At 40.4% G+C, this 27,522-nt stretch overlaps 4 protein-coding genes across 10 annotated transcripts in view; 3 read left to right on the top strand and 1 right to left on the bottom strand.

Annotated features, from left to right (window-relative positions):
• The first annotated feature begins 3,556 nt into the window (after positions 1 to 3,556).
• On the top strand, positions 3,557 to 4,117 carry LOC119549652 (putative protein TPRXL). Its single transcript, XM_037857837.1, has one exon. The coding sequence runs from the start codon at positions 3,557 to 3,559 to the stop codon at positions 4,115 to 4,117; it is 561 nt and encodes a 186-aa protein (XP_037713765.1).
• A 1,528-nt stretch (positions 4,118 to 5,645) lies between these two features.
• Positions 5,646 to 6,224, top strand: LOC119549651 (merozoite surface protein CMZ-8). Its single transcript, XM_037857836.1, has one exon. The coding sequence runs from the start codon at positions 5,646 to 5,648 to the stop codon at positions 6,222 to 6,224; it is 579 nt and encodes a 192-aa protein (XP_037713764.1).
• A 497-nt stretch (positions 6,225 to 6,721) lies between these two features.
• Positions 6,722 to 7,425, top strand: LOC119549498 (transmembrane protein 14 homolog). The gene is made up of 2 exons (XM_037857609.1): positions 6,722 to 6,881; positions 6,948 to 7,425. The coding sequence occupies exons 1-2, from the start codon at positions 6,806 to 6,808 to the stop codon at positions 7,208 to 7,210; spliced, it is 339 nt and encodes a 112-aa protein (XP_037713537.1). The 5' UTR covers positions 6,722 to 6,805; the 3' UTR covers positions 7,211 to 7,425.
• A 131-nt stretch (positions 7,426 to 7,556) lies between these two features.
• LOC119549496 (venom metalloproteinase 3) overlaps positions 7,557 to 27,522 on the bottom strand; it is a 49,064-nt gene continuing 29,098 nt past the window's right edge. The window contains exons 5-15 of one of the 7 annotated variants that reach the window (XM_037857601.1): positions 24,268 to 24,397; positions 23,458 to 23,720; positions 22,627 to 22,731; positions 15,085 to 15,227; positions 14,849 to 14,901; positions 12,574 to 12,700; positions 12,030 to 12,194; positions 11,737 to 11,968; positions 11,358 to 11,437; positions 10,301 to 11,112; positions 7,557 to 8,360 (exon numbers count right to left, since the gene is read on the bottom strand). In XM_037857601.1, the coding sequence (XP_037713529.1) occupies positions 8,332 to 8,360; positions 10,301 to 11,112; positions 11,358 to 11,437; positions 11,737 to 11,968; positions 12,030 to 12,194; positions 12,574 to 12,700; positions 14,849 to 14,901; positions 15,085 to 15,227; positions 22,627 to 22,731; positions 23,458 to 23,720; positions 24,268 to 24,397 (2,139 nt within the window). In that variant the 3' untranslated portion in view covers positions 7,557 to 8,331. Of the gene's footprint in view, positions 8,361 to 9,500; positions 11,113 to 11,357; positions 11,438 to 11,736; positions 11,969 to 12,029; positions 12,195 to 12,573; positions 12,701 to 13,980; positions 14,037 to 14,848; positions 14,902 to 15,084; positions 15,228 to 22,626; positions 22,732 to 23,457; positions 23,721 to 24,267; positions 24,398 to 27,522 lie in introns of all 7 variants that reach the window. The other 6 variants (XM_037857603.1, XM_037857600.1, XM_037857602.1 and 3 more) reach the window with 6 other exon arrangements.

Here is a 27,522-nt window from a genome sequence, read left to right as displayed (position 1 = left end):
AAAACTAAAAACAAATTATAAACAAGGAAGAACGCTATAGTCGAGTTCCTCGACTATCAGATACCCGTTACTCAGCTAAAGGGACCAAAGGGAAATGGAGATATGCAAGCAGCAAAGCGAGATTTAAATGCGCCACCTACCGGCGGAAGACAGATTTAAGCATTGTGGGCGTTAGGGTAGGCGTGGCAAATTTTTTTTTGGATCAATCGATAGGCATTGACGAGACCAATACATTTCAGTTAAAATTTTTAATCTAGCATAAAAATTGTGGGCGCCACAGGCTTGGGCGGTTTGTGGGCGTTAGAGTGGGCGTGGCATATTCGCATAACAAACTTGCGCTGCGTACAAGGCTACGGAATCTAAATCTGAAATCCCAATACTCTATCTTTGATAGTTTCCGAGATATCCGCGTTCATATTTACGATTTTTTGACGTTTGTGGGCGGTTTGTGGGCGTTAAAGTGGGCGTGGCAAACTTTTTTTTGGGTCAATCGATAGGTATTGATGAGAACAATTCATTTCAGTTTAAATTTTTACTCTAGCATCAAAACTGTAGAAGCCACAGTTTTGGGCGGTTTGTGGGCGTTAGAGTGAGCGTGGCACTCTACTCTAAGAAGCTCAGGAATCTGCCCGCCAAATCTCAATAGCCTAGCTCTCATAGTTTCCAAGATCTCAGCGTTCATCCGGACAGACAGACAGACGGACAGACGGACAGACGGACATGGCTAGATCGACTCGGCTAGTGATCCTGATCAAGAATATATATACTTTATGGGGTCGGAAACGCTTCCTTCTGCCTGTTACATACTTTCCGACGAATCTAGTATACCCTTTTACTCTACGAGTAACGGGTATAAAAATTTAAGATGGCAATATCATCAATTTAATTTACTACCGAAAACGAAATATAACGGTCTATGTATTGCTTTAACATTAATTATCCGATCATTCCTATGGCAGCTATATGATGAAGTCGTCCGATTTGATTAAAATTGTATTCGAAATGCTGAAATATTAAGAGAATGATATTCCTAAGAGTAGAAGTTAATTTGTTATAAAACACATAACACATACTTTATGGGGTCGGACACGTCTCCTTCACTACGTTGCAAACTTCTGACTGAAATCATTATACTCTCTGCAAGGCTATAAAAATGTGGGCGCCAGACAAATTTTAGCGTTATGGGCGTTACGAGTCTTGGAATCTTTTCCGACCCTTAAAATTTATACACTATTGATCAGGTACACTATCCAAATCATACTTGCCATGTCCGTCTGGCTATGTGAACTCTGAAATTTAGTCATATATATGACTAAAGAGTTGAGCCTTCACATAAAAATTATCAAGTTTTTGATTCAGTGCAAGTATGTTATTCTATTATTATTCCACTCTCAATTTAACGAACTTAACGCTAAAATCTGTATCGCGCCCAAATGTTACATGTTGTCATCAATTTATGTCATCGCCTCTAGGTGGATCTAGTTTGCGAAGTCCGAGAACTACAGAGATAAAATTTGAGTAGCAGATTCTACTAGTGCCTATGTATAAATCCCATCTTCGCTTCAGTTTTTTTTTATATTTTTTGGTGGTTGAGAAGCTTCTGGAGTAGAAAGTTTATCTATTTAAAAATGTTTTTCCACTTAACTAGCATATTTTTCTAAATTCCAGGGCCTAAAACAGCGTTCAATAATAAATGCTAAAAATTCGTAGAAGACTTATTGAAAATACCCGGTTCTCACTGCCCCGTTAGAAAATAAGAAGCATACATTTAAGCTTAAATTTTTTTTAGGTCAATAATGTTTCTTTTATAAAAGCTTGCTCAGTCGGGAAGAGTTCGCGATTATTAAAAAATTGTTTGCAGTTTAGGTTCTGAATTATTAGCTCAAGTGAATAAACAGTAGGTGTTCATCTATTTATTGTACAAAGTGCCTGTACTTACACATTTGCTAACAATACATTGTTAGTAGGAGCCAATCCAAAAATGTGTTGTTTCATACGAATACATGGAAACTTTCCACAGCCATCTTTAGCTTTTGAACTCGTCTCATATTTTTTTTAGACTTTTTAGACAATGGAATCTGTTTGTTTTTGCAAGCAAATAAAGATCCTCCAGAGCATACACAGATTCAGCAATCATACCAGATCACTTGAGATCTTCTTTATAAAAGCTCGATCGTAAAGCAGAATTTACACTGTACTCCATGAAGTGACAGACAGAATTGAAAATGGGCTCCGAATTCTAATTGCTGCGACTGCTGCAGGAACAGCTCCAACAACTTCGCCAACCTCACCGACCTCTCCCATCTCGCCGACGTAACCAACGACCCCGACTTCGCCAAGTAGCCCTAGTGACAGTAACTTCAGCACCGACGAGGAGGTGACCAAGTTGGAGCGCCAGGTTTCCAGGATTATGAAACGGATAAGCCGAATCGGCCGCCAGGGACGCCAGGACCACCAGGAGATTCGCCAGATTAGGCGCGGATCTCGTCAGCGCTTGGGTTGATTCTAAGGATGTCCTTGAAAAAGGCCTTTGAAAGCTTAATCTCAGATCTGAATGGCCTCAAATATTGAATAAAAAGATGAAGAAGATCCGAAAAGATGTTGTTGAGGAAAGTTCCAGCTGCGTCTGTTTAACCCGTTACTCGTTGAGGAAAGGAGTGTACTAAATTTTTGGAAAGTATGAAGCAGGTAGAAGGAAGCGTTTTCGACCCTATAAACCCTATATGTTATATGTTCTTGACCAGGATCACTAGAGTCGAACTAGCCATGTCCGTATAAAAGCTAAGTACTAGCGCAGCGCAAGTTAATTTCCGCAGGGTGCTACGCCCACTTTAACGCCCATAACGATAAGACCTGTCTTTGTAAAAGTGTAAATGGGATTTTGTTCTGATTATCAATATCCATCTACATGCAAATAATTGTTGAAATTGGCACATTCATTACAAAGATATAAGCAAATAAGGTGTGCAGCAGCCGATTTAATGCATGCATATCTCCATCTCCCTCGCACTTCGTTTAGCTGATTAGCTAATAGTCGAGGAGATATTGCATTTGGTTTTTTTTTTAATTTCTCAAATGTTTTGAATGAGAATTTTAACAATATTAAGAAAATTATTATTTATTTTAAAAGAAATAAAATAGCTTTTATATGCAGATTACATTTTTCAGATATCTCTACTAGACATTTAGTTGTCTCTTAAATTTCCTTTAAGTCGCTAACTTGGTGTACTTATTTAGTTAGAAATGTTTATCACAATCTCGCAGAGACGAAAACAAATTCTGTTTTTGTACCTGTGTTTGCACACTCGCTAGCAACAGACTAACGCAAAAAATCGGCAAATTCTCTATTGTTTGAATCGAAACCAAAAACTTTCCACAGAAATTTGTAGACTTCTCAAACGAATGGCCACCTGGGCCACGCGCCACAAATTATGATTAAAACAAGCACAGATTCTGCTATTGGACCAGAACATTTAAGATATTCGCTATAAATATTCGAGTTCAAATCGGAGTCTGTACTGTTCTTGGCTACAGTAAGTGATACACATAGCTAAAGATGCGTTCCCAAACAGTCCTCGCCCTTGGTCTTGTGGCTCTCGTGGTGTCTGCTTACGGCGCAACCACTACATCAGATCCATCCTCGTCGTCGTCTTCCACCACATCTGATCCTTCGTCGTCATCGTCTTCCACCACATCTGATCCTTCGTCATCATCGTCTTCTACCACATCTGATCCTTCGTCATCATCGTCTTCTACCACATCTGATCCTTCGTCATCATCGTCTTCTACCACATCTGATCCTTCGTCAACATCGAATTCTACCACATCTGATCCTTCGTCAACATCGTCTTCTACCACGTCGGATCCAAGCTCTTCGAATTCGACATCAACTCCTTCAAGTTCCTCGACTTCGCCCACTTCTTCCAGCAAGACCAGTACCTCGACCTCCAGCGTGGTGAAAAAGCTGAAGAAGGAGCTTCGCAGGGAGCGCAGACTGACACGCCAACTGAGACGACGGGAGAGGCGACAGAAGAGGGAACAGGAGACTCGCCGGAAGAATCAGCAAGAAAGAATCCAGACGAGGCGCGCTACAAGGAGGCGCAACCGTCGGGGTTAAGAAGTAACATTCCAGAATTAAATTGTCAAAAAAATAAAATGGTTATGTAAAGAACAAAGTTTTACCTTATATTTTGGGTGGGGTACCTAAATTCTCTACTCAAAGATCTTCGTTTTCATCAAGCGTAATAGTTATGCTGACACTCCCCCACCCCCCTATGTGTTTACGTAATATATGGACAGCACCAGCCATAGAAGGAGCAAGTTCGAGAAATCAAAAGCAACACTTTTTAAAAAATTTTTATTTTATTTAATAGCGCGTTATTTTGTAATATCACTATCTAAAAATCTTTGGACCATTGGTTTATAAGTTAAATTGGTTAGCTGAATAACGGGTATAAAACTAACCTTTTAACCTTGTAAAAAAATGTTATGTAGATATATTTAAATACAAATATATTCATACTCTTATCTTCGCAAAATTGGAGATGCCAAACCAATTCAGAACTTAGACAGCGTTAGTTGTCATGGATGTCGTTTAAAACACATATTGCTAACATTCCTAACATTTTTATTAGGCAAATATTGTTTCTTTCATAAAAGCTTGTTTAGTCGTAAAAAGCTCGCGATTATAAAAATATTGTTTCAGTTTAGGTGCTAGCATAATAGTTCAAGTGAATAAAGAGTAGGTGTTCATCTATTTATTATCCAAAGTGCCTGTATTTACACACTTGGTAACAACAGATTATTGGTAGCAGCCATTCCAAAAATGTATAGTTTCATACGAGTACATAGAAAATATCTACAGCAAATTTTATACCCTTGTAGAGGGTATATTGATTTCAGTCAGAAGCTTGCAACGCAGTGAAGGAGACGTTTCCGACCCCATAAAGTATATATATTCTTGATCAGCATGACTAGACGAGTCGATCTAGCCATGTCCGTCTGTCCGTCCGTTTCTACGCAAACTTGTCTCTCAGTTTTAAAGCTATCGGGCTGAAAGCCCAAAAGTCTTATATCTTTGGCAGGTAGTATATAAGTCGGAACCAGCCGGATCGGACAACTATATCTTATAGCTCCCATAGAAATTATCGGAAAAAAAATTATATCTTTGGTGTTTTTAAACATATAACCTCCTAAGCTTGGAAATAACAAATTTGAATTAGTTTTAGTTTCGAATTAAATTTTATCAAACTCGGACGACTATATAATATAGCTGCCATAGGAACGATCGGAAAATTGGTGGGAAAATAATATGAAACAAATCATAGCTTCGGTGTTTTTTGACATATTATCTTATACTATTGGGAATATAATTTTTTATATTTTTAAATTTAATAATTATAACTGCAAGGGTATACAAACTTCGGCATGCCGAAATTAACTTCCTTTCTTGTTAGTTTTAAACTGTTTTTCTTTTAAGTCCGCAGTGAGAATTGAATCTGTTTGTTTTTGAAAGCAAATAAAGATCCTCCAGAGCAAACACAGATTCAGCAATCAGACCAAATCAATTGAGATCTTCCCTATAAAAACCCGACCTTCAAGCAGAATATACACAGTTCTCCATTAAGTGACAGACAGTACTAAAGATGCGCTCCCAATTCGTCCTCGCCTTTGGCCTATTGGCCCTTGCTGCGACTGCCTACGGCCAAGGAACAGCTCCAGCCACACCAGCAGCTCCAGCCACTCCACCAGCTCCAGCCACACCAGCAGCTCCAGCCACACCATCAGCTCCAGCCACACCATCGACTCCACCAACCGCACCATCGACTCCACCAACCGCACCATCGACTCCGCCAACCACACCACCGGCTTCTCCAGCCACACCAACCTCGCCCACTTCGCCCACCCCTGCAAGCCCCTCGCCCACTTCGCCCACCCCTGCAAGCCCCTCGCCGACGTCACCAACGAGTCCGACCTCGCCAAGTAGCCCTTCCACGCCGCCCTCTTCCCCCACTCCCAGTAACAGTAGCTCCACCACCAACGAGGATACGATCAGGTTGAGGCGCCAGGTTCGCAGGCTTGACAGGCAGGTGAGGAGATTGAGGCGTCAGGAGCGCGAGGACCGCAGAGAGATTCGCCAGATTGGGTGCCAATCAGGACGTGGTCAAAGGCGACCAATCCAGCGCAGGACTCGACAACGCCGGGGTCGATTCTATGGATATTAAGTCCATTTAAAGCCAGCTCACAGATCTGTATGGCCACAAATATTGAATAAAATATCAGCAAGATATCCAAAAAGTTTTTAAGTTGGGTTCCAAAATAATAGTCACCCTTAAGGGCGCCAGTTAGAACAGGGATATTCTCTGGTGTTCTCCTCATAAAATGTTGAGATAGATGTGGGTACTTCATGTAGTATGATCCTTTCAGAATCAAGAATAAGTTAGACTTTTATTCAATTTGTTTTAGAATAGTTTTTCTTAACTCTATATCTACTACTACATTATCAAAATGTCTTGTCTATTGCAAACATTTTATGGTGTTATAAAAACTAAAATATTTAAAATTTCTTGGAACTTAACACTTGTTGATTAAACGGTTTTTTTAAGCCCGTTTGGAATATTTTCATTGGAAAACAACGTGCAGCAATGTTTAAAATGACCGCCACATAATAGTGGTGATGCCAGATATTTCAATTTTTCGGTTCAAAGTTGAGATTATCGAGCTATAACGAAAGGGTCATATTATACCTATGTAAATTTGCCATCAAAACAAAGGTTACCAGGTAATTCAAGGAGAATATAATAAAATGCCGGTGGATTGGTTTGGTTATGTCTACGCTGCCACGGTGGCCGCTGGTGGAGTTATGGGATTCGCCAAGGCGGGTGAGTTAGGATCCCCTCTATCAAATGGTCTTTTACATTCTATTGTGCAACCTCATGCTTCACCAGGTTCCATACCCTCCTTGGGTGCCGGTCTGGCCTTTGGAGCCCTACTCGGCTATGGGGCTCACTTGAACTCCCAGGAAACGCCACGCCCCCTGCTCCAACTGGGCACCTCCCTGTTCTTGGCCGGATTAATGGGCGCCCGGTGGAATCGTTCCGGGAAACTAATGCCCGCCGGCGTGGTCTGCATGCTCTCCGTTGCCGCTTTGGTTAAGAATGTGGCCACCTACAATCGCTACCTTTTGCCCTCCCCCACAAAGGGTGCCTAAATGGATGTCGATGCCATAGACCCCAAAATGCTGGACTTGCCAGGAGATTTTTTACCTTACTTTTCATTTACATACACATGTTAATTGCTGTATTGATTAAGTTATGTACTTTTTGGTGATTGGACTTTTCGTATAGCGCTGTGTCACTTTCTAAGCTAGCGATAAGAAAAACTGTACTTGTTGGCTGCAAATAAATTGTATCATCTATGCTTTTATCATCTTGCTAAACTAAAAAACACAAAGTACTTATCTTTTTTATACAATCAGTAAGGAATATAAAATTACCTAGCATACTTTTAGGCATTACATCTTCAGATGGCCCCCTTAAATGAAAACAGCTTTACCATTTTGTACAAATAAATCTTTTTTATATATATATTTTCTTAAACTAATTTTTTGTTTCTTTTGTGTGTGTGATAAATTTACAGTTTCATTTATTATACGATGTTCAGTTAACTACAACTAAAACTTAGCTATTACATTTTTTTCATTGCTGTATAAAAAGAGCATTAGGCTAGGTAAACGTAGAGAGATGAATTTTGTTTTAGAATTTAGACTTCTAAAAAATGTAATACAATAATGAATGAACAATTTAAGTTTTCTTGTAGGCAAAGTGCGGCAAGGTAGGTAATTAAATCATTCTCAACCTTTCTAGCAATTTTCTAACAGAAAATGATAAATATTTTGTTAAGTAAAGGGTACAAATTATATATGTTTATCACATTGGAAAGTGGGATTATTATTAATTTTCCTTTCGATTGATTTGTGGCTCAAAGAATAATTTAGGTTGTTTCTGCCAAAAGTGCGTGCGTAGGTGAACTTTTTACAGAATAATGTGTACTATTTTACAAGAATTTTCATTAAATTAAATTACATAATATATGCATGTACTGAACATAACAACTTGCCTTTGTTGCTTGAGTTGCATTTAACAGACACTATTTTAAATTAGTTGCGGCTAGAACTAACAACAAATCAATAGGGGTTTCATACAGATTATAATAGTAATAAATTCTAGCTAAAAACACTTTTAACTGCAAACATTTGTTCCAAATTTCGATGGCAGTGACGTCTGCGTGCCAGTTCCAAACGTTCCAAACATGTTGCTTCATGCACTTTCACTAGAACGGAAACAGCTTCCAGTTAACCACTGCGGAAGCGGAATGCGGGAACGGAACGCAAACGGAAGCGGGAGGAAACAGAAAAGAAAAACAAAGAGAATTAGTGATAATGGAAAATACAATTCGCGTGGGGCGTGCAAAAACAATGAGCTATTCTTGGAGGTTTATTTGGTATGCAGTTAAAAGATAGTTTTGCAGACGCCGGCCATTCTGAATTGTGTGGGTGGTTGTGTGGTATGTGCGTGTGTTCCATTCCATGCGTTTCCGTTTGCCAAATTACTCTGTTTCACTCTTGCCATTTTCCATTCTTATTTTTAGTATGCAAAATGCGTCTCTGACTCCATGCCTTTCTTGTAGATCAAATATATTACTTAATTGCTACAGTTAAAGATGTTTCGATATAATTTCTTTTGGTTTTGCCTTCAAACTGTGTGTATGCTTGTGTGGTGGTGTGAGAGAAAGAGCGTGTATGTTTGTATGCTGAGATGTGTGTGCATGTTTCAATGCCAATTTGTTTCTAATTCGATTTTATTGTTTTTTTTATGTGTAGGGGCGAGTGTTTGATGCAGTTTTAGGTAAAAAAGAGCGAGAAATTAACCGCGCAAAAAAAGAAAAATCAGCGATGGGACTCTGATCGTCGACTTTGGTAGAGGGTGGTATGAGAGTTTACCTTTAAGCATGCTTTATGAGGTCTGCGAATGTGTGAATGCGAATGTCCTAATCGAGTTCTGCCTTTCGGAGACAATGATTACGGTTCAAATTGGGTGGACTAAAATGGTATACTAAATTATTCTTAAGTACATGCCAAAATTAAGATTCAAGAACTACTATTTGGAACGCTTTCAAAGCGTTTCCACACTACAAGATTAAATGTGATCGATGCAATAATGCCAGATGCCCAATGCTTAAAATACGAGGGTAATCCATATTACAGCTAAATGGACCATTACGCATGAGTTTAGCAATTGCGTTTTGTTTTGCCAACTTCAACAACCAGGATTAAATATGTTTATTGATAAAAGGGCAGGCAGCATAATATATAAGAATACTACTAAAACTATCGCGCATCCATGCTGTACTGCAATTCGTAGCGAACTTTAGGGCAAAGCTTTAGACTACTAGGGGGAGTTAAGAACCCGATTTGTATGCTGGATTGGTTTTAGGCTTACCGCACGCAAGGATAACGAATCGGTAACGGTTTCGGGTATCGGTATCGGAATCTGTATCGGTTTCGGTTTCGGTTTCGATCGGTTTGGCATTTACTTGTGTGTGATGCGTGTGTTGCTTTGTTTAGTGTATGTGGATTTGTATGTTGATGTTGTTGGGGAGCCTTCGGTTCGTTTGGGGATGTTCGTTTTCTCAAGCAGCATCTGGCTAGCAGTAGGTAGTAGCTTATGATAGTTGGTATCAGAGTTCTCTGTCGCCATCTCCATGGATCGTTTTTACATGACTCGTGTTCGGCGTATTAGTTTTTGTGTTTTGATTTTGGGTTTCTTGGCGGTTTCCGTGGTGCTTGACGCACTGTTACTGTTGTCCAACACCGCTGGCAGATTGTTTGTGGTGTCGCCAATATAGTTTGTCGCATATTGTTGCTGTTGTGGCTGACTACTGCTGTTACTACTACTGCTACTACTAGGTTTGTATGCCTTAATACTACTCCGGTTTGGCGTACGTTTCAAAAAGGCGCTGCCATCTGGCTGCTGCTGTTGTGCATGCTGTTGCTGCTTGCTGGATGTTGCCGAGCTGACTGATGACGACACGGAGGTGGTTGTGCTGGTGGCTGCCGATCCACCATCGTGCAAGGCTTGCAGTTTTTTAAAGTACGCATCGAGAAATGATGAAGTTGTTATCGGTTTGGCGGGTGTTGCTGATGTCGCTGGTGTTGCTGGTGTGGGTGTTGCCGATGCTGCCGATGTTGCTGATGTCTGTGCAGCACTGCTGGCCGCTGTGGGTGGTGTGGGGAACTTACGTTTTTGCCGCTCAATCGCTTCATTGCTCTGAATGCCGGCAGTCGCCTCGTTCTCCTCATCGGGCAGCCCATCCTGGAGTTGCTGCTGCTCCTGGAGATGTTGCTGCTGCTGCTGTCTCTGGTTCTCATCCTTGCCGTTCGGCGGCTGTTGTTTCGCCCCGTTGTTGCCGCTGCTGCTGCTACTGCTGCTGGTTACACTATAATTTGTAAGGCGTTTTTGTACCAAAGGGATTTCAACTATCGACTGTTGTTGTTGTGACTGCTGTTGCTGTTGTTCTGGTTGCAATTTGGTAGCATGTTGTTGTGTCTGTAGCATGTGTAAATAGTATTCGATTTGTTTGCGTAGTTCGTGTGTATACAATTGGAATAGGTTCGGTGTTTGTGTGGTTGTTGTTCTGGGCTTGGGAGTTGATGTTGCTGTGGGGTCATCGTTGGTGTTGTTGTTGCTGTTGCCACTGCCGCTGCTGCTGCTGACGCTGCTGCTGATGCGCGTCGTGACCACCACACCATTATCCGGCGTCCACTGTCGTTCGGGCAGGCTGCGATGGAGGTAGCCAAAGGACTTCTTCGACTTGGTTGTTGTCCGCACAGTGGTTGTCGTCGGTTTGGCGGTTGTTGTCGACGTCACAGCAGCTGCGCCAGCCGCAGAGCTCTGCTCGATCTTGTTGTCCTGCTGGTTGGCCTCCTGCTCCTCGCTACTTGTGTTGCCCTCATCCTGATCCTCATTACTCTCATTCTCGTCCTCCTGGGACTCGGTCTCCTCGCTACTATTCTCAATATCCTCAGCCGAATCTTTCTTGTTGTTGATTTTACTATTTTTTTTTGTGTGTTTGATTTTTTGTGTTGGTATTGTTGTTGTCGTTTCGAATTGGTGTGTAAAGGTGTAAAGGTTTGTATATTAAAAAATTTGCTTTCGTAGTGTAAGTGTGTACTTGTGACTCAAAAGTTTTTGTGTTTTTTCGTGTATTTTAGTAATTAGAGAACTCTTAGCTTACACAACAAAACTACTGGAAAAACAGTCTTTTTCTACTTATGTTACCTATTGTACTGTACTCACTTGTAGACCAAACGATAGTTGTGTCCGTAATCGGGAATGATATTCGAGGGCAGTGGTGTGCATCGACCATCCAGACAGTGCTGAGGTTTTAAAAAGGTGTGTGGGTTAGTTTATGGTTGGATTAATGTTGCTGCTAATTTTGTCCGCTCAAGAGAAAGATGACTGGAAGAAGACTTGAATTTCTAGAATTCTGTTCGTTTAAATGTCCGTTTTGTAAGCTGCCCGCCCAAAGATCTCTTTGATTCCTTTATATAGATAAAAGGTTTCCTGGTTCAACAACTTTTTAATACATTGTAAGGCTAAGAAGCCTTATTTTTTCCGTTTAAGGGAGCTGTCCGTTGACTAGAACTTTTTCAACAGTACTTCCCCAACTACTTACGTATCCATTACCGCAGGCCGAACCCTCGGCCGCTGGTCTGTAGGCCACGCAGTATCCCGTCTGGGCGTCGAAGCAGAAGAGCTGGGCACACACTCGTTCGTCCTTGAAGCAGGCATACGTCCCCCTATCCCTGCGGCACTGGGCGTCCAGGGAGAGTAGGGTTCCCGGCAGGGATCTACCCAGGGCGCTGTCCTCATGCGGGGCATTGTGCAGGCAGGTGGCCGTATCTCCACTGGGAAAAGCAACCAAGTCATCAATATACTTCAAGGGCGGAAAACAAACTTAAGACTCACTTCAGGAAGTGATGGAAGCTCTGCACCGTGCAGGCGGACCATCGGAAACCCCGCTCCGTGTGACGCAGATCGGACATGATGTAGCCATCCTCCCAGCGACACCGCTGGGCACCTGGTCCACCCAAGTAACTGGGCGGTGGCGAACCGTCATGCACCGCTCCCAACCTGAGAAACGAGCATGGGACACATTTTGATTGAGGGGCGAAAAATGTTAATTGATTAATTGCACACCGAATGATGTCAAACGGAAATGCAAACGAGTTTCAATGACCAGTTTACAGTAGCGGAAATTATTCATGTTTTTTATTAGATTGGGCGCCAAATGAAAAACATATGGGTGATTCGGGGCGTTAAATAGATTGGCTTTGATGGAAAAAGTGCGGAAAAAAAGGTTCCGTTTTGGGGAAAAGTTAAAAAAAGTACAACAACAAAGGTTTTGAGAAAAAAATCTTCAAAGGTGTTTGTAATGAAAACCTTTTACAAATTGAAGATTCTAGGTATGTTTTTTCGCTGCGTATCAGGTAGTGTTATTGGGATTACTTACAGATGTCCAACTTCATGGGCAGCCACGATAATGCCGCTGAAACCGCCGGTATCTTCGATGATGGCCACGCTGTTCACCTTTTCCAGTCGCTTGTTCACCACGCATGCGCCACCGACGTAAGCGAAGCCTTTGCCGAATGAAAATACACGACCGAAATTAGGCAATTAGTGGGTTGTTTTACTCAGTTGCATTTTCTTTTTTGTTTCTTGTCCAACAGGAAGTTGACAATTTTTTCCAAGTCGCCGTCGCCGTTGCAGTTATTAAATGAAAAATCTAATGTTATTTTTTTTTCGCAACTGAGCAATTTGTTTCTCTGTTTTCACTTTCAAACTTTGTAATATATTATTTTTTTTACATAATAACTGTAACCGCTGGGAGAAGCGGGTCGCCTTAGTGGTGGTGATTTGATGTGAGAGAGCAATTAGTTAGTAGGTGCATTTAATGTGTAAACTTAGTCACAATTACCATGGCTTAGATTAAGTGTGTCCACAGCCCATAAAAGTTTAAGGTAGCCTATGTGTTATTATAAATAGACCAATGTTAGTAAATACAACCAAAACCATTTTTAAGTTACGAAGTCTATTTAAATTTTATTTATAATCTTTAAGTATAAAAAGCTCACAATATTCACTGCTTCACTTAAAATTATATTGTAAGTGGTTTTTCCTTGACATTTTTGCATTTTGACAGAGTTTAACCGCTGCAACTAAGGAGTATATTTTTTGGTTAGGACTAGACACATATTTTGAGATATAGATGATTGACAGAAGAAGGGGTCTAAAAGTTTTAAAACCATTGATTGAAAAAAGTTAAAATATATTTTGAAAAGTTGTCTTTAAGTATGAAAACAAATTTAGCAAACCTGATGTCATTTTTTAGGCATACATTACGAAACGTCTTCGACACAAAAGTATTTACAAAAAAAGAAGGTAGATCGATAGGAGTAGCATAGACAAACATTCACAGAACAATACAATATGATTTGCACTAGTTCTTTATAGGTAGAGAGGAAACTGCACAGTTGTTAAGAATATGGCCAAGATGGCGCATGCGCAGCCAATTTCCTGTTCTTGTTCTTCTTGCTGTACAAAAGCCGCGTGCGACACAAAGAAATACACATAAAATATATAGTTTTCAGATCTCAGAAAGAGAGAGGTGGCACAACAGTAGACAGAGAGGGAGCGAGTATAAAAATAGAGACAAAGAGACGTGCATGAAATTCAATTAAATTTGCTTGATTTGGTTGATGATGGAGCGACGCATTTTTGGGTTTGGCGGTGGCCGCCTTTAATGTTATTTATTTTTAACGCGTTTGCTTAACTTCTGTGTTTCTTTTTTGTATTTTTTTTTGCATTTATCTGTACAGATGTTGGCTAACAAATTGCCAGCTAGTGGTTGGGTCTTTACCTGCGGTACCGCGATTACATTCACCATAAGCGGAGGTGCGACGGCACATATCGAGTCTGCGGGCGAAAATTGTTCAAAAATGCGTAGAAATTTTAGATTTGGTTTCTTTTGGGGGGTTTTCAGCTGCGTTTAATCAATTATCTCCTCTTGGTGTTTGATCGATAGTTGCTTGTCATTATGCAGACCTGCCCAATTGGCTATCGAGTAATTGGGCACCAACTTTTCGGGGCTAGTTGCATTTTTAGAGTCAAGAGCAAGAGAAGAAGTAGAAGAATCCTATCTCCGGAGGTCCGAAGTCTGTTCATAGCCGAGAAAACTAAAACTCTACAAAATAACTACTGGCAAAGACCTTAATGTAATAATTTATATAAAATATTCCTTCAATTTAACTAATTGGGTTATTTTTTCCTTAAAGAGTATCCAGTAATTTAGGCGCATAAACCACAATTATATACTAAATCTTGATGTAAATGTTTGCTTCAACCAATGAGACCTTTAAGCAGATACAATATACTAAATAAATCAACCGGTTTTATGGTTTATGGACCGATCCGCTACTCAAATTAGTTTAACGCTTCAAGATTAACTTTTTTCCTTTGCTTAAATGTTGTAATTTTGGTGTTTTTTTTTGTGAGTATGTGTGTCGTGTAGTTGGGGTAGTAATTTATTAAGACCCACACGCATTTTTAGTCAACTTTACTGTTTTTTTAAGTGTGTCGCTTAGCTTGAGAGGTGCAAACCGAGAACTGACTAAAATATGTTAAACACCCGTAATGACATTGGTTCTAGGTGTGTTTCTATGTGTAATGTATGAGTGTCGTGAGGGTAAGTCTAGGATTGTTGTGGAATTTCTTTAAAATCTTTTTACCCGCTGTGCCCTTGGTGCAACGACCTCCTTTACGCCTGCGACACATATCATACCTAGACACGAGTAGACATTATATATATGTATTTTTTGGGAAATCTTTGAGAAGTCTTTGGTAAAGTGAAAGGGATAATAGGGTTAGGATAGAGGAAATCGCGTGAAGAGAAATCTGCCGTCGATGCTGCAACGAGAACACAAAACACAAGAGGGAAACTAGGACCGTTCCCCGAACCACTCACTTGGTTATGGCAACGGCAATATCGTAGACCGGCAGTCGACGTTCCCGGAACAGATATTTTCCCATGTCCGTGAGAGCAGCAGCCGAATCGATGGCATCCCGACCCACTCGATTGCGTTCCAAATAGGGAGTGGCATCACGACCCTGAAAAGGATATTATTTTAAGGTTAGAAATAAAATTACTAAAAAAGAGCTGGTAACAAAACTGTATAATATGGTGTTCCAAGGGATATCATATTTAATTTTATTATACTTATTATTATATTACAGAAATGATCAATTGAAACCGAACAGGACCAAAAACAATAAGAATACGCATACATCTTATTATGAAAGCTTATATCTTAAAATCAATCAAAACTCGTTTTTTATAGTACCTACTCTTTTATTACCATGATGAAACTTTATAAGGCACGTAATACCAAATATTCACGTGACTTGGTAGCCAACTGGCTACCTGAATTCCCTTCTTTTGATCTTTGCAATTACTACCCATTAAAGTCAATCCTAGGGGCTGACATTTATGGCTCGTAAAGTCCCCAACCAAAAGCCCCATTGAACCCTGTGACCCACATTAGAATACAGTAGGCCATCATCAGGTAGTAAAAATTGCAAAATATTCAACAAAATCGCCCAAGGAAGCTTTCAATGCGATGATGCAACTGATTTGGCATTTGACTGAGCGAATGAAAAGAGCTTCAAGTGAAATATTTATGGCCCATTCGTCGGTGAAAATGAAGCTGGAAACCGAAGCCGAAACGGAAATCAAGTGAACGTGAAAAACGTGCTGCTAAAACCGAGCCTAGCGATAAGGCCAATGCAGCAAAAGATCATCATTAGTTACACTTCGAAAAAATGTTGATGCTTTTTATAGAAACAGGTTCTTTAAATGTGATCATTATTTTAATATTATGACTACAAGAAGGGATGCATGCTTTTTTATACAATAAGTTTTCCACTTAAATACAAATAAAATCTTTAATAATAATAGAACCCTGTTTAATTTCTTTCCAAAAAAATTAGAGTAAAGAGTGCTTTATTAGTCAGAATTTCAGAAATAAGTATATTTCTTTTAAAATACTTTTTTATTTTATCCACTTTAAACTATTTTTTTGAGTGCGCGCGGATGATGTTCAACCCAGGCAAAGTCAAAGTCGTGTGGGCTTCCTTTGGAAATTCGTTGCTTTTGATTGTTAGGCTGCGGCAGTGGAAAACCAGTTGCAATTGTGCGTTGCATAATTGGAGCTGCAGTTGCAGTGGCCATTTCATCAGCTGTGTATGTACATTTGTTCATCCGAGGGCAACTTTCAGCACTCGTAAATCCACGTAAATCCACGGATACGTAAGCGCTTATATCGTGACCGAAGGGGCGTTTAAGATTTACCGAAGTGACAGCAACATAAATTATAATAACACAATTGTCAATCACTTTGAGCCCTAGGCAAATCAATATGTTAATACGGCTCCAGAGCTAATCTGTGTGCCCGAACCAGTTGCAGTTTTTAGTTTCCACTTCCAGTTTCCACCGGAGGTGCAGGTGATAAAACCAAAGTTAAGTGACAAACCGCACTCGGTTGACACATTTGATTTGCAGCCATTTGCCAACTGGAAAACAATCTCGCAGATACTCCGTCTCTAAGCTTCACTTGTATCTATTCCTAAGCTGGCGCACCGAAGTCGGAGTCACAGTCTTTTGATAAATTACCAACTAGTTGGACAGACAGCAGATGTCTAGGAAATGAACACAGTCTGACAAAGTGATCTAAAAATCGAGAAACACCGCAGTTTTGAAATCTGTACATTGCCAAATGAGATGCAAAACGTATCCGCTCGATTGGGTGTATCTGTATCTGAATTTGAATCTGAGTCTCAAACTTAATCCAACATTAACAGTCCGCACTCAAAGTCTATCCGTTTCGTTTCTGCCTCATTCCCGTCCAACTTTTTGGACGATCTGACACATTGATCATTTAAAAGTGCGGGCACGTCGTTCTCCCGAAAGAAGCAAAAAATTCGAATTTAATTTTTTTTGGTAATTTTCGACAGACAAAACTATCAAGAATTTTAAATGCTTCGATAGCGTTGGCCTTGGGCCAAGTGGGAAAGGCAACTGGCTTAGATTGGAATCCACAAAATTACAAATAATTATTGTGGAATTGCATTTTGAGTGGTTTATTAGAGCAGTCTCTGTCTTAAGCTGAAGATGTTGAAGATTCACTCGAGTTGTTTGTTGATGAGCTTGATTGGAGCTGTAATTGTAACTTGTTCAAAGTTGAGAGAAGTAAATATTGAGACTTTCAAGCTATTATTTATATTTGTTTTATATTGCGTAACTCAATAGACCGCTTCCTTAATCCAGGCAGTATGCAAGCTAATTGTTTTGCGGCTTATTTCTTTGCCCAGCACTCAGTCCCATATACGGCCATCAACGTCACACAAGTTGGCATGGGAAAGCCAAAAAAAAAAGACAAACCTTAGACGGAGGTAGACCACCAACAGCTCGACAAGTACAGTGTCTCCCAGGCACAATCTCCCGAAACCACTGGACCATGGATGACCTGGCACATCTTTGATTACAGATTGCACAATTCAAGTGGTTACCCCAGCGATTCGAGCCAAAAAAAAAGGAAAACCATTTGTCAAATAATCGGACTGAAAGAGCGAAAAATTATCAAAGAAACTGTCAGTAGGACCTAAAATGTAACCAAGCCACTAAAACCGGGACCGGTTTGCCTTTCCCCCGAAAATTAAAAATAAACTAAAGCCTCGCGACAGTTTTGCAATAGCCTTTTGTGCGTAATTAAAAGCAAAATGCTATATTTTAATTTAATTTTTCAGCCACAAGCCGAGCTCAGGTTTTCCAGCTCCTTTCCCTGGGCCGGGCATATAAATCTTGCGGCCGAAATAAAAAATCTGTCAATGCAATTGCCTGTAATTTCTAGCATTTCGCAAGGCTCACTAAACTATCCAACAATCCAACAGGGTGGTGGACAACCAAGGCGGCTCACACCCACTCGGACACACACACCCAGTCAGAAAGCCGAAACCACCACCCTTCCGCCCCCTCCAATGACACACGCTTTGACTTTCGGCGCCCACACAGCGGATAAGTCGGACTTGGGCGACAGCCGGCGGATCGGGCCACCACCCACTGAGCCGACAGGCTTTTGGGTCAAGATATGGGGGATACCTTTCCTTTCCAATACCCTATAAGAGGTAATGTCGAATTTGGGGAGACGCTTCCCAAAACAAGTAAGGGTTATATTGTAGATTGTTCTCTTTACTTTTCTTTCCCACTATTATTTGAAGTCCCTTTAGGTTTAATATTAAACGTTTATAGATAGAGATTTGATGGATCTTTCTTTAATACATATCATCTAACCATGGTGAAACTCCTTAAAAATAATCCTAAAGTGCAAATAGTATTGATCCTATTATATTTATCCTGTTTCAGTATACCTGTTACCTCCTATTTTTATCCCATTTTGTATTTATTTGTTTAGGAGCAAATGTCTAATAGCCATGAATATAATTATTTTGAAGCCCGATTTTACTGTTCTCTATACACAAATCAAAACTATTATCCTTTTTTATCCAATGACGTATGATTATTTTTTTAAGTCCCTTGCAATACAAATTATTTGAAAGGTATTTAACTGTAAATGTCTGCCTTTGAGAAGTAAATTAAAAATGTTTTTGGAATTATTTCCAAGATGATAATGTAGAAACACATGTTTTTCTAGTAAATATGTCAGTGGAATATAAGCCATAACCAGTTGAACAATTTTTCATATAAGCTATTTCCCGTTAGAGTGTTGAAGTGCCCCTCAACTCCCGGCGACTTTTCCGGCTTTTCCAACAGCGCCTGTGGCAAACATTTATTTGTTTGTTTATTTGTTTGCTTGTCGCTCTGTCCGAGCTTCGCTTCACGTTTCCATTTGCATTATTGCAATTTATGTTTGTCTGGCACTTGCATTTTTGGCTACCGGCACTCTATATACCACGGGCTCATATGGAAATGGATGTGGCTATGGATATGAGTCTGGGAGTACGAGAAATGTGCCCTGGGGGCAACACCTGGCCTGCCCTATCCCGAACTTTTGCAGCCCAGCTTCGTTAGCCAAGGAATTTGTTATGACAACTTGCAAATATGAGAACTGACTGGGAAAAGGCAGCAAGATTTTTGGGTGTGTCGCTCGTGCTTTATTTGGCATTTCTGTGGCACTTTAGATAGAGTCGTCGAGATAAGAGCGAGTGGAGAATGTCGATTGGCGCTGAAATTGGGATAGCCCGTGCTTGATTACCAGAATTCTGGGGTAGCTATAAAGGAAACCTGGCTCTTTTCTCTAGCTCCACCCAAGCGGATCAATTAATCAAGTGCGGGGAATTCCTGGGGCTGATAGCACTGTGCAGGTGATCATAACAAGCCATAGATATAGATTTATAAAGCCAACACTATATATCAGATCAGCTCGGATTGTATCGGAATTGGCGTGGGGGTAGCTTAAGTCGGCTACCGACTTGACTCGAACTTTTATCTGTGACATTTAATTAACATTTTAATTAATTGCGGGCAACTTTCCGTTAGAAGTTAAACAACCAGCCCCCTTTGCCTTCGCCTCCCTCCAATTGCCTTCTATTTTTGCTACAAGTGTCGAACGCACTGGCGCTGCGCTTGCGCCACACACATATTTCAGTGCGGCCAACTGCGGCCACGTTGCGTATGCGCAATTTATTAGGTGCGTATCGTGTGGCGTACATGGAGAAATATGTCAAAGCTCGACGGGCTGGTACTCAGTATTGGGTTTCGCAGAGGGATTTTCAGCCTCTTGGTTATATATTTGGCCTAAATTTATCACCATTCCCATTCAGTTCCTTTTTAATACCTGTAGTTCAGTAGTTTTTAATGTTTTTAGGGTACTAACCCTGCCTCCAGCAAATACACCTTCACTTACCCATTTATACTAGAAAAACCCATTTAATATTCCCCTGGCAAAATGTAATTTAAGCTTTCGGCCACTCAACTAGAATTTTTGATTCGGCCAAGTTTCGCTTTTAAAAGTAACTGGGTTGGCACTCGATCAGAGCTCATTGTTCTGCCTCTGCGGAATAAAAAATAGTGCTTTTAACCAGGCGCGATTTGCAGTTTTTAACGCCTTCGGACCTCAATCGAACTCAGTTGAGTTACGCAGTTTATGGCTTATTAATGTTGCAGCGTTTTGTTGTCATTTTGTTGCGGCTTACTTATTTATTTTTCGACTCCGCGCTAGAATCAATTAATTGAACAACTCTCGTAGATCTCGACTCCTAAGTAATTCTCTTAGTTATTTGTCAATGGGTGATTAATTTATGTGACTCGGGATTTCGTGCATTCGCTGGCTTTTTGTTTTATGAAATAAACGATTGGCTTTTGGGGTCAAGTTGTTTGGGTTTTCTCAAAGAATACAAAAAAAAAAGAACTGCACTCATATTTTTTATGGTTCAATATGTAAAGTGATCGGCACGAGCTCCTGTTGGCCAAACAACTTATCAGGCCAATCTCTTCCGATAAAATGACGCAAAAATCCAATAAATTCGTCTGGATTTCTTGTTTTTCCATTGCGTCGACTTATCGGATATGTGTATCCAATAATTTGTTGCCCAATTCAGATTCTGAGTAATTACCCGACTTCCATTTCTCACTTGGCCCGGAGCAACATTAATTAGTGTCGCGAAAAAATGAAAAAATGTTTAGCGACGGATGCTAAGATACATAAGGTACCTGTGTATCCACCAGATACGCATTTTGCCATGTGTGTGTGTGTGCGTGTGTGTGGGCATAGAAGAGGAAGTCTTGTGTGTGTGAAATTGGGCAAAAAGGGGAAAATAAAAAAACATGCCAGCCGAAAAAATCTGATCTGAGTCAACTGCAACCGCCGACTGCAGTTAGCGTGGCCCATTAGATTATGTAACCACGGCCAACACGCAGTTGCAGCAGGCACTGTTGCATTATTTATGCGGTCTGAAAATAATTTTTTGTATTTTTTTGTATTTTTTACCTCCGCTGCCGAAGCCAAAAAGCCAGAAAACCAAGACCAAAGCCAAAGCCAATTGACGTACTTAGGGTAACCCGTCGACATCGTTGTCTCCCCGATGTGGAGTTGTCGTGTGGGCAGCCAGCTTGATGCAACTGCAACTGCAACTGCCGCTGCCGCTGCTGCAGGTGAACCACTCTTTTCCCAACTGCACTCTGTGTGCCAATTTTCCACTTTCTTGGCCCACTGCACTCTCTCCTCTCTCCTCTCTCCTCTCTCTCTTGGCCAAACGACAAATGGCTTCCTGAACCGACTCCAAACTGATTTGTGTGAGAAAGTCTAACCGAAAGTCTCTTCGGCCCGCAATATTGAGACAAAACGAAGCCACGATGCTATAATGTTGTCAAAGTGTTTTATGGTCTTCGCTTATGCAATCAAATTAGTTGAATGTTGATAAGTGAAAGATGTTAACAGACATCAAAGAGATCGCTCACGACATCTGAAGTCGCTGTAAGAGGAAACGAAAACCATATTTTTATGGCCTATTAAGGGTTCTAAAATGTTTAGCTCCTGCCACATGCTGCTACATTGTGTGACTTTATAATAAATATAATTATTTCTTTGGGGTTTCTTTAATTTATATCTAGAACCAAAGGCATATATGATTCTTCAAGCCTCTTTGAACCAGTTTAACCCAATTAATAGTGTTAATAGTTAAAAAAACATTACAGTATATGGATGTGCCAGAAGGTTAAAGCCAACTTTTTGGCCAACTCGATTCGCGTGCCCATAAAGTATTTCTGCCGCTAATTTCCAGAAAAGCATTTAGCCAGTTTCACCAAGCGGGCACGAGTAAAAAACTTGTTAAAATTTGTTGGCCCAGCTTTTTGTGTGCTATGGCCGAGCAAATAACCAAATTGATTGTTCACATTTTTTCTAGCGAATCGAAGCGCATGCGTTGCATGTTTTGCTGCCAGTTTTTCCCTGCCAGATTCCCAGATCGTGACAGTTCATTTGGAGTATAGTTGAGTTGGCTGGGCCAGCTTGGGGCTACTTGGGCTCGAAGGAGAGCTGCCCCGATTGGCAAGAGCCATTTTGGCCAGGGGTTAAAGTTTAGCTTCCAAAATGGATTACTCAATTAGCCAAATGAAAGTCGAATTGCTGCGATTGTGTAATGATGTGGCTGGAGGGGTAGTTAAAGAGGACTGAAGTGGGGGTACACAGTACAAATAAAAAAGCGGGGAATTGCAAATTATTTGGAAAGATTGTCTTAGATAGTCCCCATAAAATATTTCCCAAAGAAACAACTACGTATGCTCGTCAAGACAACTTTTCATAACTGTCTTACGGTTGTGGAAGAACTTATTCTATTCTCTAGAAAGTATAAGAAGTGCAAATCAGCCGTTCTAATATAATATTAATAATACTTATACTAAACCAAATAAAATCTAATAAATTGATATATTTAGTTATGAGTATTCATCCTTATTAAGGATCTATATATTATCAGATTTTCCATAGTTACTCACCCTCGAAATGATAATGCCGGCAATGCTGATACGTATTCTGGGACCCTTAAGCAGGCGATAGCGCAGATCAACTCCGTTCCAGAACGAGATGAAGTATCGCTTCACCTGGGTGATGAGATATAAGTTATGTTAGTTGAAGTTCGGGCACAATGCACGTTTGTCTTTGTCAGGTACATCCGTCTCTACAAGGCTTTCATCTGAACCGCATCTCTGTGAATTCTAGGTATTCTACAGCGCACCCAGATCTGGCAGACAAATAAATCTTGAGCGAGAGTGATGTGCATAACAATTAAATCATGTGTTTCGGCAGCTGAAGAGCCATAAATTAAGAACTATACCCGTGTACTGAACAAGAACTTGAGAGTATGGACAAGGCTAAGCAATTTTAGAAAAGTCTGTTTGAATTACTTTGCCAAAGAGTTTTCCCCACCAATTTGCAGCTACTGCACAACTAAAATATATTGCTTTAATAAATCCGCAATTCCCCCCAATATAATCGCCTTTGGGGATTCGAGTCTCATTCACAACCAGACCTATCTATCAATACCCGAACACATGTCTCGGCTCGCATAATATCTACACATGTAGCCAGCGAGAAACCAACAAAAAACAACTTTTACAAAATCCTCAGACTTTGAAAACCCCTCCGGGTTGGGTTGGGTATCGTATCGACGGCATAGTATCGCGCTCGAAAATCCGCATACACGCAGAGACAATCCCAGTCTCAAGTCGAGCTGTCTGCAATTGCCGAAACAACTTCATTCAAGCCAACGGCTTTTAATTTCTTTTTTCCACCATATTTTTTTTAAAGGCCCTGTCACGCACACGTACCTGCAAATTATCGCCGCCATGCAGCCGATAGCCATCGTAGTCGACAATAACCAAGACCTCGGGATAGATGATGTACGGGGCCTGGCGGCGGGATCGAGTCCGGGACTCGGCCACTTGGGGTTCCGACTCCAGGGCTCCTTCGTCCTCGTCGTTGAGATCCTCGAAGTCGGGACTACTTGGTGCACTGCGTCGACTGCGACTCTGACGGCGCTGCAACCTCTCGAGCTTTTCGCTGGCCAGCAGATCATCAGGTTCCATGAAGGCTATATTATATACCCGAAAAAAAGGAGACAAAAACACCATAACCGGAAATGGCGAATTAAACAAAAATTAAGCAAAAATCGAGTGGTGGAATGTCTTTATTATGATGTAAGAAGCTGGCTGAAGTCAGGTAGCCGCACATTTAACTGTATTGGGTATAATTTTTGGGGACATTTCGGCCAAGCCGACAGTGGAAAAATGAGTATGAGTATTCGGCGGGTGAGAAATACCAGGCATAAAATAAATAATTTTATAGTGATTATCGCTGGAATTTTGGCGCCACCACAACGGCAGAGGTAAATGCATTCAGCGAAGGGCGAAGTGTTACATTGAACTCTTCGGCTTTTGTGAATATGCTTCTTTTTTTTCTCTCTCTGGGTTTTTGAGCAGGAAATGCTATCGGCATCACGTCGATCTCCAGCCCGAGATTTATGGGCCATGGCTTAGGTCGGGGTTTTCTATGGCTTTCTATGGGTCAATGCGCCCATTAAGAACGTAGCCTGCTTCTCAGGGGCAGGGATTAATGAGGTATATCAAAATGTAACTCACCAAAGTCACTCAGTTGGTCTTCTGCTGCGGAGGCCTCCCGTTTGTAGATGATGTGGTGGGACTCCTCGGGATTGGGACTCAGTTCGTGCGGCAGGGGCTTAATCACCAGATCATGACCGATATTGCCCTCCTGCAAATAGAAATGGGTTAACATGAGTGAGTTGGACTAATTAATCGGCGAAACATATATCATTCTTGGGGATTTGTAGCAGGGGTACGTATTTCCATAAGAACAGGCATAATAGCATTAAATTTCCATCGACATTTGTCAAACCACTGACACCGGCGAACTCCATTTCGGGCAGAGCATTTAAATAATTTATTGAACTCTTTTAGCTCAACATTCTTGGCCCGCACTTGCGGTATGAATATGAGTTGCGTTTGAATGACGCTGGCCAAGTCATAAAAATTAGCTGCAATTTGCATAGTTGAACATTTTATGCAAATAATCTGCGATCCAGATAAGCTGTGTTTCCACACTATTCTCGGTCTCGCGGTTCGTTTTTATCGCCTCTGTAATTGCAATAATTATTGGACTAAAACCGAGCCCGCAGTGGTAACCTTGAAAAAGGTTAGCTGCTAAATCGCTGACTGAACATTAAGATACCGAAATGCTTTCAATTCAATTTTCTTACGATTTCGTTTCACTTTTAATTGGCCTTTTGTTTATCGATCATCGAACGAACACCCACTTGGCACTAGGCGTGATCAGGGCAAATTAAGTCTCGGCAATAATGATATAATTAAAATATTAACAGTGACTGAAGCCGGTTGGACATTAGAGCTACTGCGATAGCTGGCCACCAGCTGAGATCATGTTTAACATAAATACATTAAGGAAATGGAACTGTAATTGTTCTTAAGCTGAGTCAGTCGCATGTCCAATGTTTAAGCCAACTGGAATCTATGGGAATTCATTCAAGTTGACTGCACAACTGAAGTTCCCATGAAACAAAAACGTTACAAATCAGGCAAACAAATGACTTAGGCAGCGAACTTGATTTTGCTCTCAAAATATATTTGAGCATTTATTGAAAATGCCAAAAACTCAAACAAACACAAAACGCCAAAGTTCAATGTCCTCGCACACGCGACTTCAGTTAAATGTCAGCAAAAGCAACAACGACATGTGCCATAAACAAATTGCAGGCAAAGCCAAGCAACAAATTGCCACAGATGACATGGGCCAAACAGTCGCTGCACTGAGAGAAATCGTCTGTTTTTTAATGCATTGTGAAATTTATATTTTGGGATTGTTTCTATATTTTCTACCACTTCTTGTGCAACGAAATAACGAAAAAGGAAATTTTCTAATTCTTTTTGCTGCTTAATTATATCAATTTAAATTAAATTGCTGGTTTCTGAAGCAAAATAGTTTACCAAATCATATAAAAATTATTTTAAATAATATTTTATCATACAATGATTGATTTTTTTCTGTGTAAATGTAAATGCAAATCGAGTGCGATTGGAAATGCTTGGAGCAGCCTCTCACTTCGCCCGTTGCAGCATCGCTGGGCACTTGAATTATGATCAATATTTGAGTTAGCGACACTTAAATGGCTTTTGGCACACAGTGCGTATGATAAATGTGCGCGATAATCGTCTGGCATTCACATTGAAAGTCAGTTGACAGCAGAGAAGGTGTCAACAAGCTGGGCCAACAACTTCATTGGTTTCCTTCGATTTCTTCACTTTTCACTAAGTAAATCATTAATTCTGCATTTGCCTCCACCACGAACTTAATTTATTTGCGAATTTAGTTGTATTGGCCACTTGGCAGATCTTTTAATTTACGCTACTCGCTGCAATTTTCTCGGCATGTGGCAGTAACAAATTTTACGTGTTCCACTTTGGTTGCGTTTTCCGCATTTCCACCGAAAAGCCAGCAAAAAAAAAACGTAGTCAAGGCGTTTTGGGCGTATGTTGTGCCGATTTCAGACTTACTTAACGTTTGTTTATTCGACTTAAGTTTGTCTCGCTGTTAGAGTTCTGGTACATGTGTTATGTAACTGCCCAACTGTGGTAGGCTGTAATTTTCAAACGCCTTGCCTTGAACGCAATTTATGCGAAACAGCAATTAATAAATTACCTAAATACGATTTATATGCTTTGCCTTAAGTGTTGAAAGTTTGGCCGAGTAATTGCCTGTTAATTGTAGGCGAAATAAAAAGCTTTTACTTGTCTGTTTGGAATCGGGAATGGTAAATCTGTCGAAATGGGAAAGGAAGTGAATTTTGAATCTATTGATATACACAAACTTTAAACGAAAGGGATCTATGAATAGATATTATTAAAGTAATAACTATAATTTACAATTGAAAATGTGATATCATTTATTATCTAGGTATTAACCGATCCGAAATTGATAATTATTTCCTAATAAATTGCAGCAATTATAACTAGAGCCTGTTACTTTAAGATGTACAATTTAAGTGTACAGATTGTAAGAGCTGATATATGTTCTTACTACAAAAACATTTCAACATATTCCCATATCTTCTTGCCCAAACTGAGATCCAAATATCTTGCGATAATCATGGACCTTATAATTTTCTGGTTGTCGGCAAGTGCTGCCAGGCCAATTACACGTTGTTCACTATCAGATAGAGCAGGGGGATAAAAGCATGGGGTTCCGAGGGGTAAAACAGCAAATTGCTTTCAAATCACGCAGCTTACACGCCAAAAGTACATTGGCTACGAGTATCTGCTTTCAGCTGGTCCAAAATAAAGTTGTCCGAGTTCGGGCTGTCTTGTTTATGTAATCACCCACAACACGATTGTTATATCTGCAGGAGCAGAGAGCTGATTTGGAATTACGTTTACGGGTTTACGGGTATCTGGCGGCCTTTCACACAGTCTGAACAAGTGCGCGTATCTGTCAGAAAATACAGATAGACAACTCTGATTGGCACCTGCAGAAACGCCCAGCGATTGCCATCAACATCAACTGACAATGAGCTTGATTGATTTGTGATGATATTTTCGTATGCTCCTTCCTTTATTCAATTAAATGTAAATCATTTTATAGTATTTCTACACAATGATCAAAGATAATCAACAAATGGTGGTTGCATAATGTGACACGCCACACAGTAAAAAAGAGTTCACTGAACCAAAAATTTACTTACAATCAAAATTAACACCTTTTCGTATTTGCTGTTTTATTTTTTTGCCTGCCCAGAGCATCAAACCATTCGAATGTGCAAATACTTAAAATTGGCAGCCACCGAAACACACCAGCAGCAAATAAAG

Source organism: Drosophila subpulchrella, chromosome 2R, assembly GCF_014743375.2.
Source record: "Drosophila subpulchrella strain 33 F10 #4 breed RU33 chromosome 2R, RU_Dsub_v1.1 Primary Assembly, whole genome shotgun sequence".
Classification (NCBI taxonomy): domain Eukaryota; kingdom Metazoa; phylum Arthropoda; class Insecta; order Diptera; family Drosophilidae; genus Drosophila; species Drosophila subpulchrella.
Note: the sequence above shows the minus strand (reverse complement) of the source record. Positions and strands in the feature narration are given on the sequence as shown.

Coding starts and splice junctions, on each gene's coding strand:
- LOC119549652 (XM_037857837.1), top strand. CDS start 3,557: ATGCGTTCCCAAACAGTCCTCGCCCTTGGTCTTGTGGCTCTCGTGGTG.
- LOC119549651 (XM_037857836.1), top strand. CDS start 5,646: ATGCGCTCCCAATTCGTCCTCGCCTTTGGCCTATTGGCCCTTGCTGCG.
- LOC119549498 (XM_037857609.1), top strand. CDS start 6,806: ATGCCGGTGGATTGGTTTGGTTATGTCTACGCTGCCACGGTGGCCGCT. Junction 6,882..6,947: donor TATGGGATTCGCCAAGGCGG/GTGAGTTAGGAT, acceptor ATGCTTCACCAG/GTTCCATACCCTCCTTGGGT.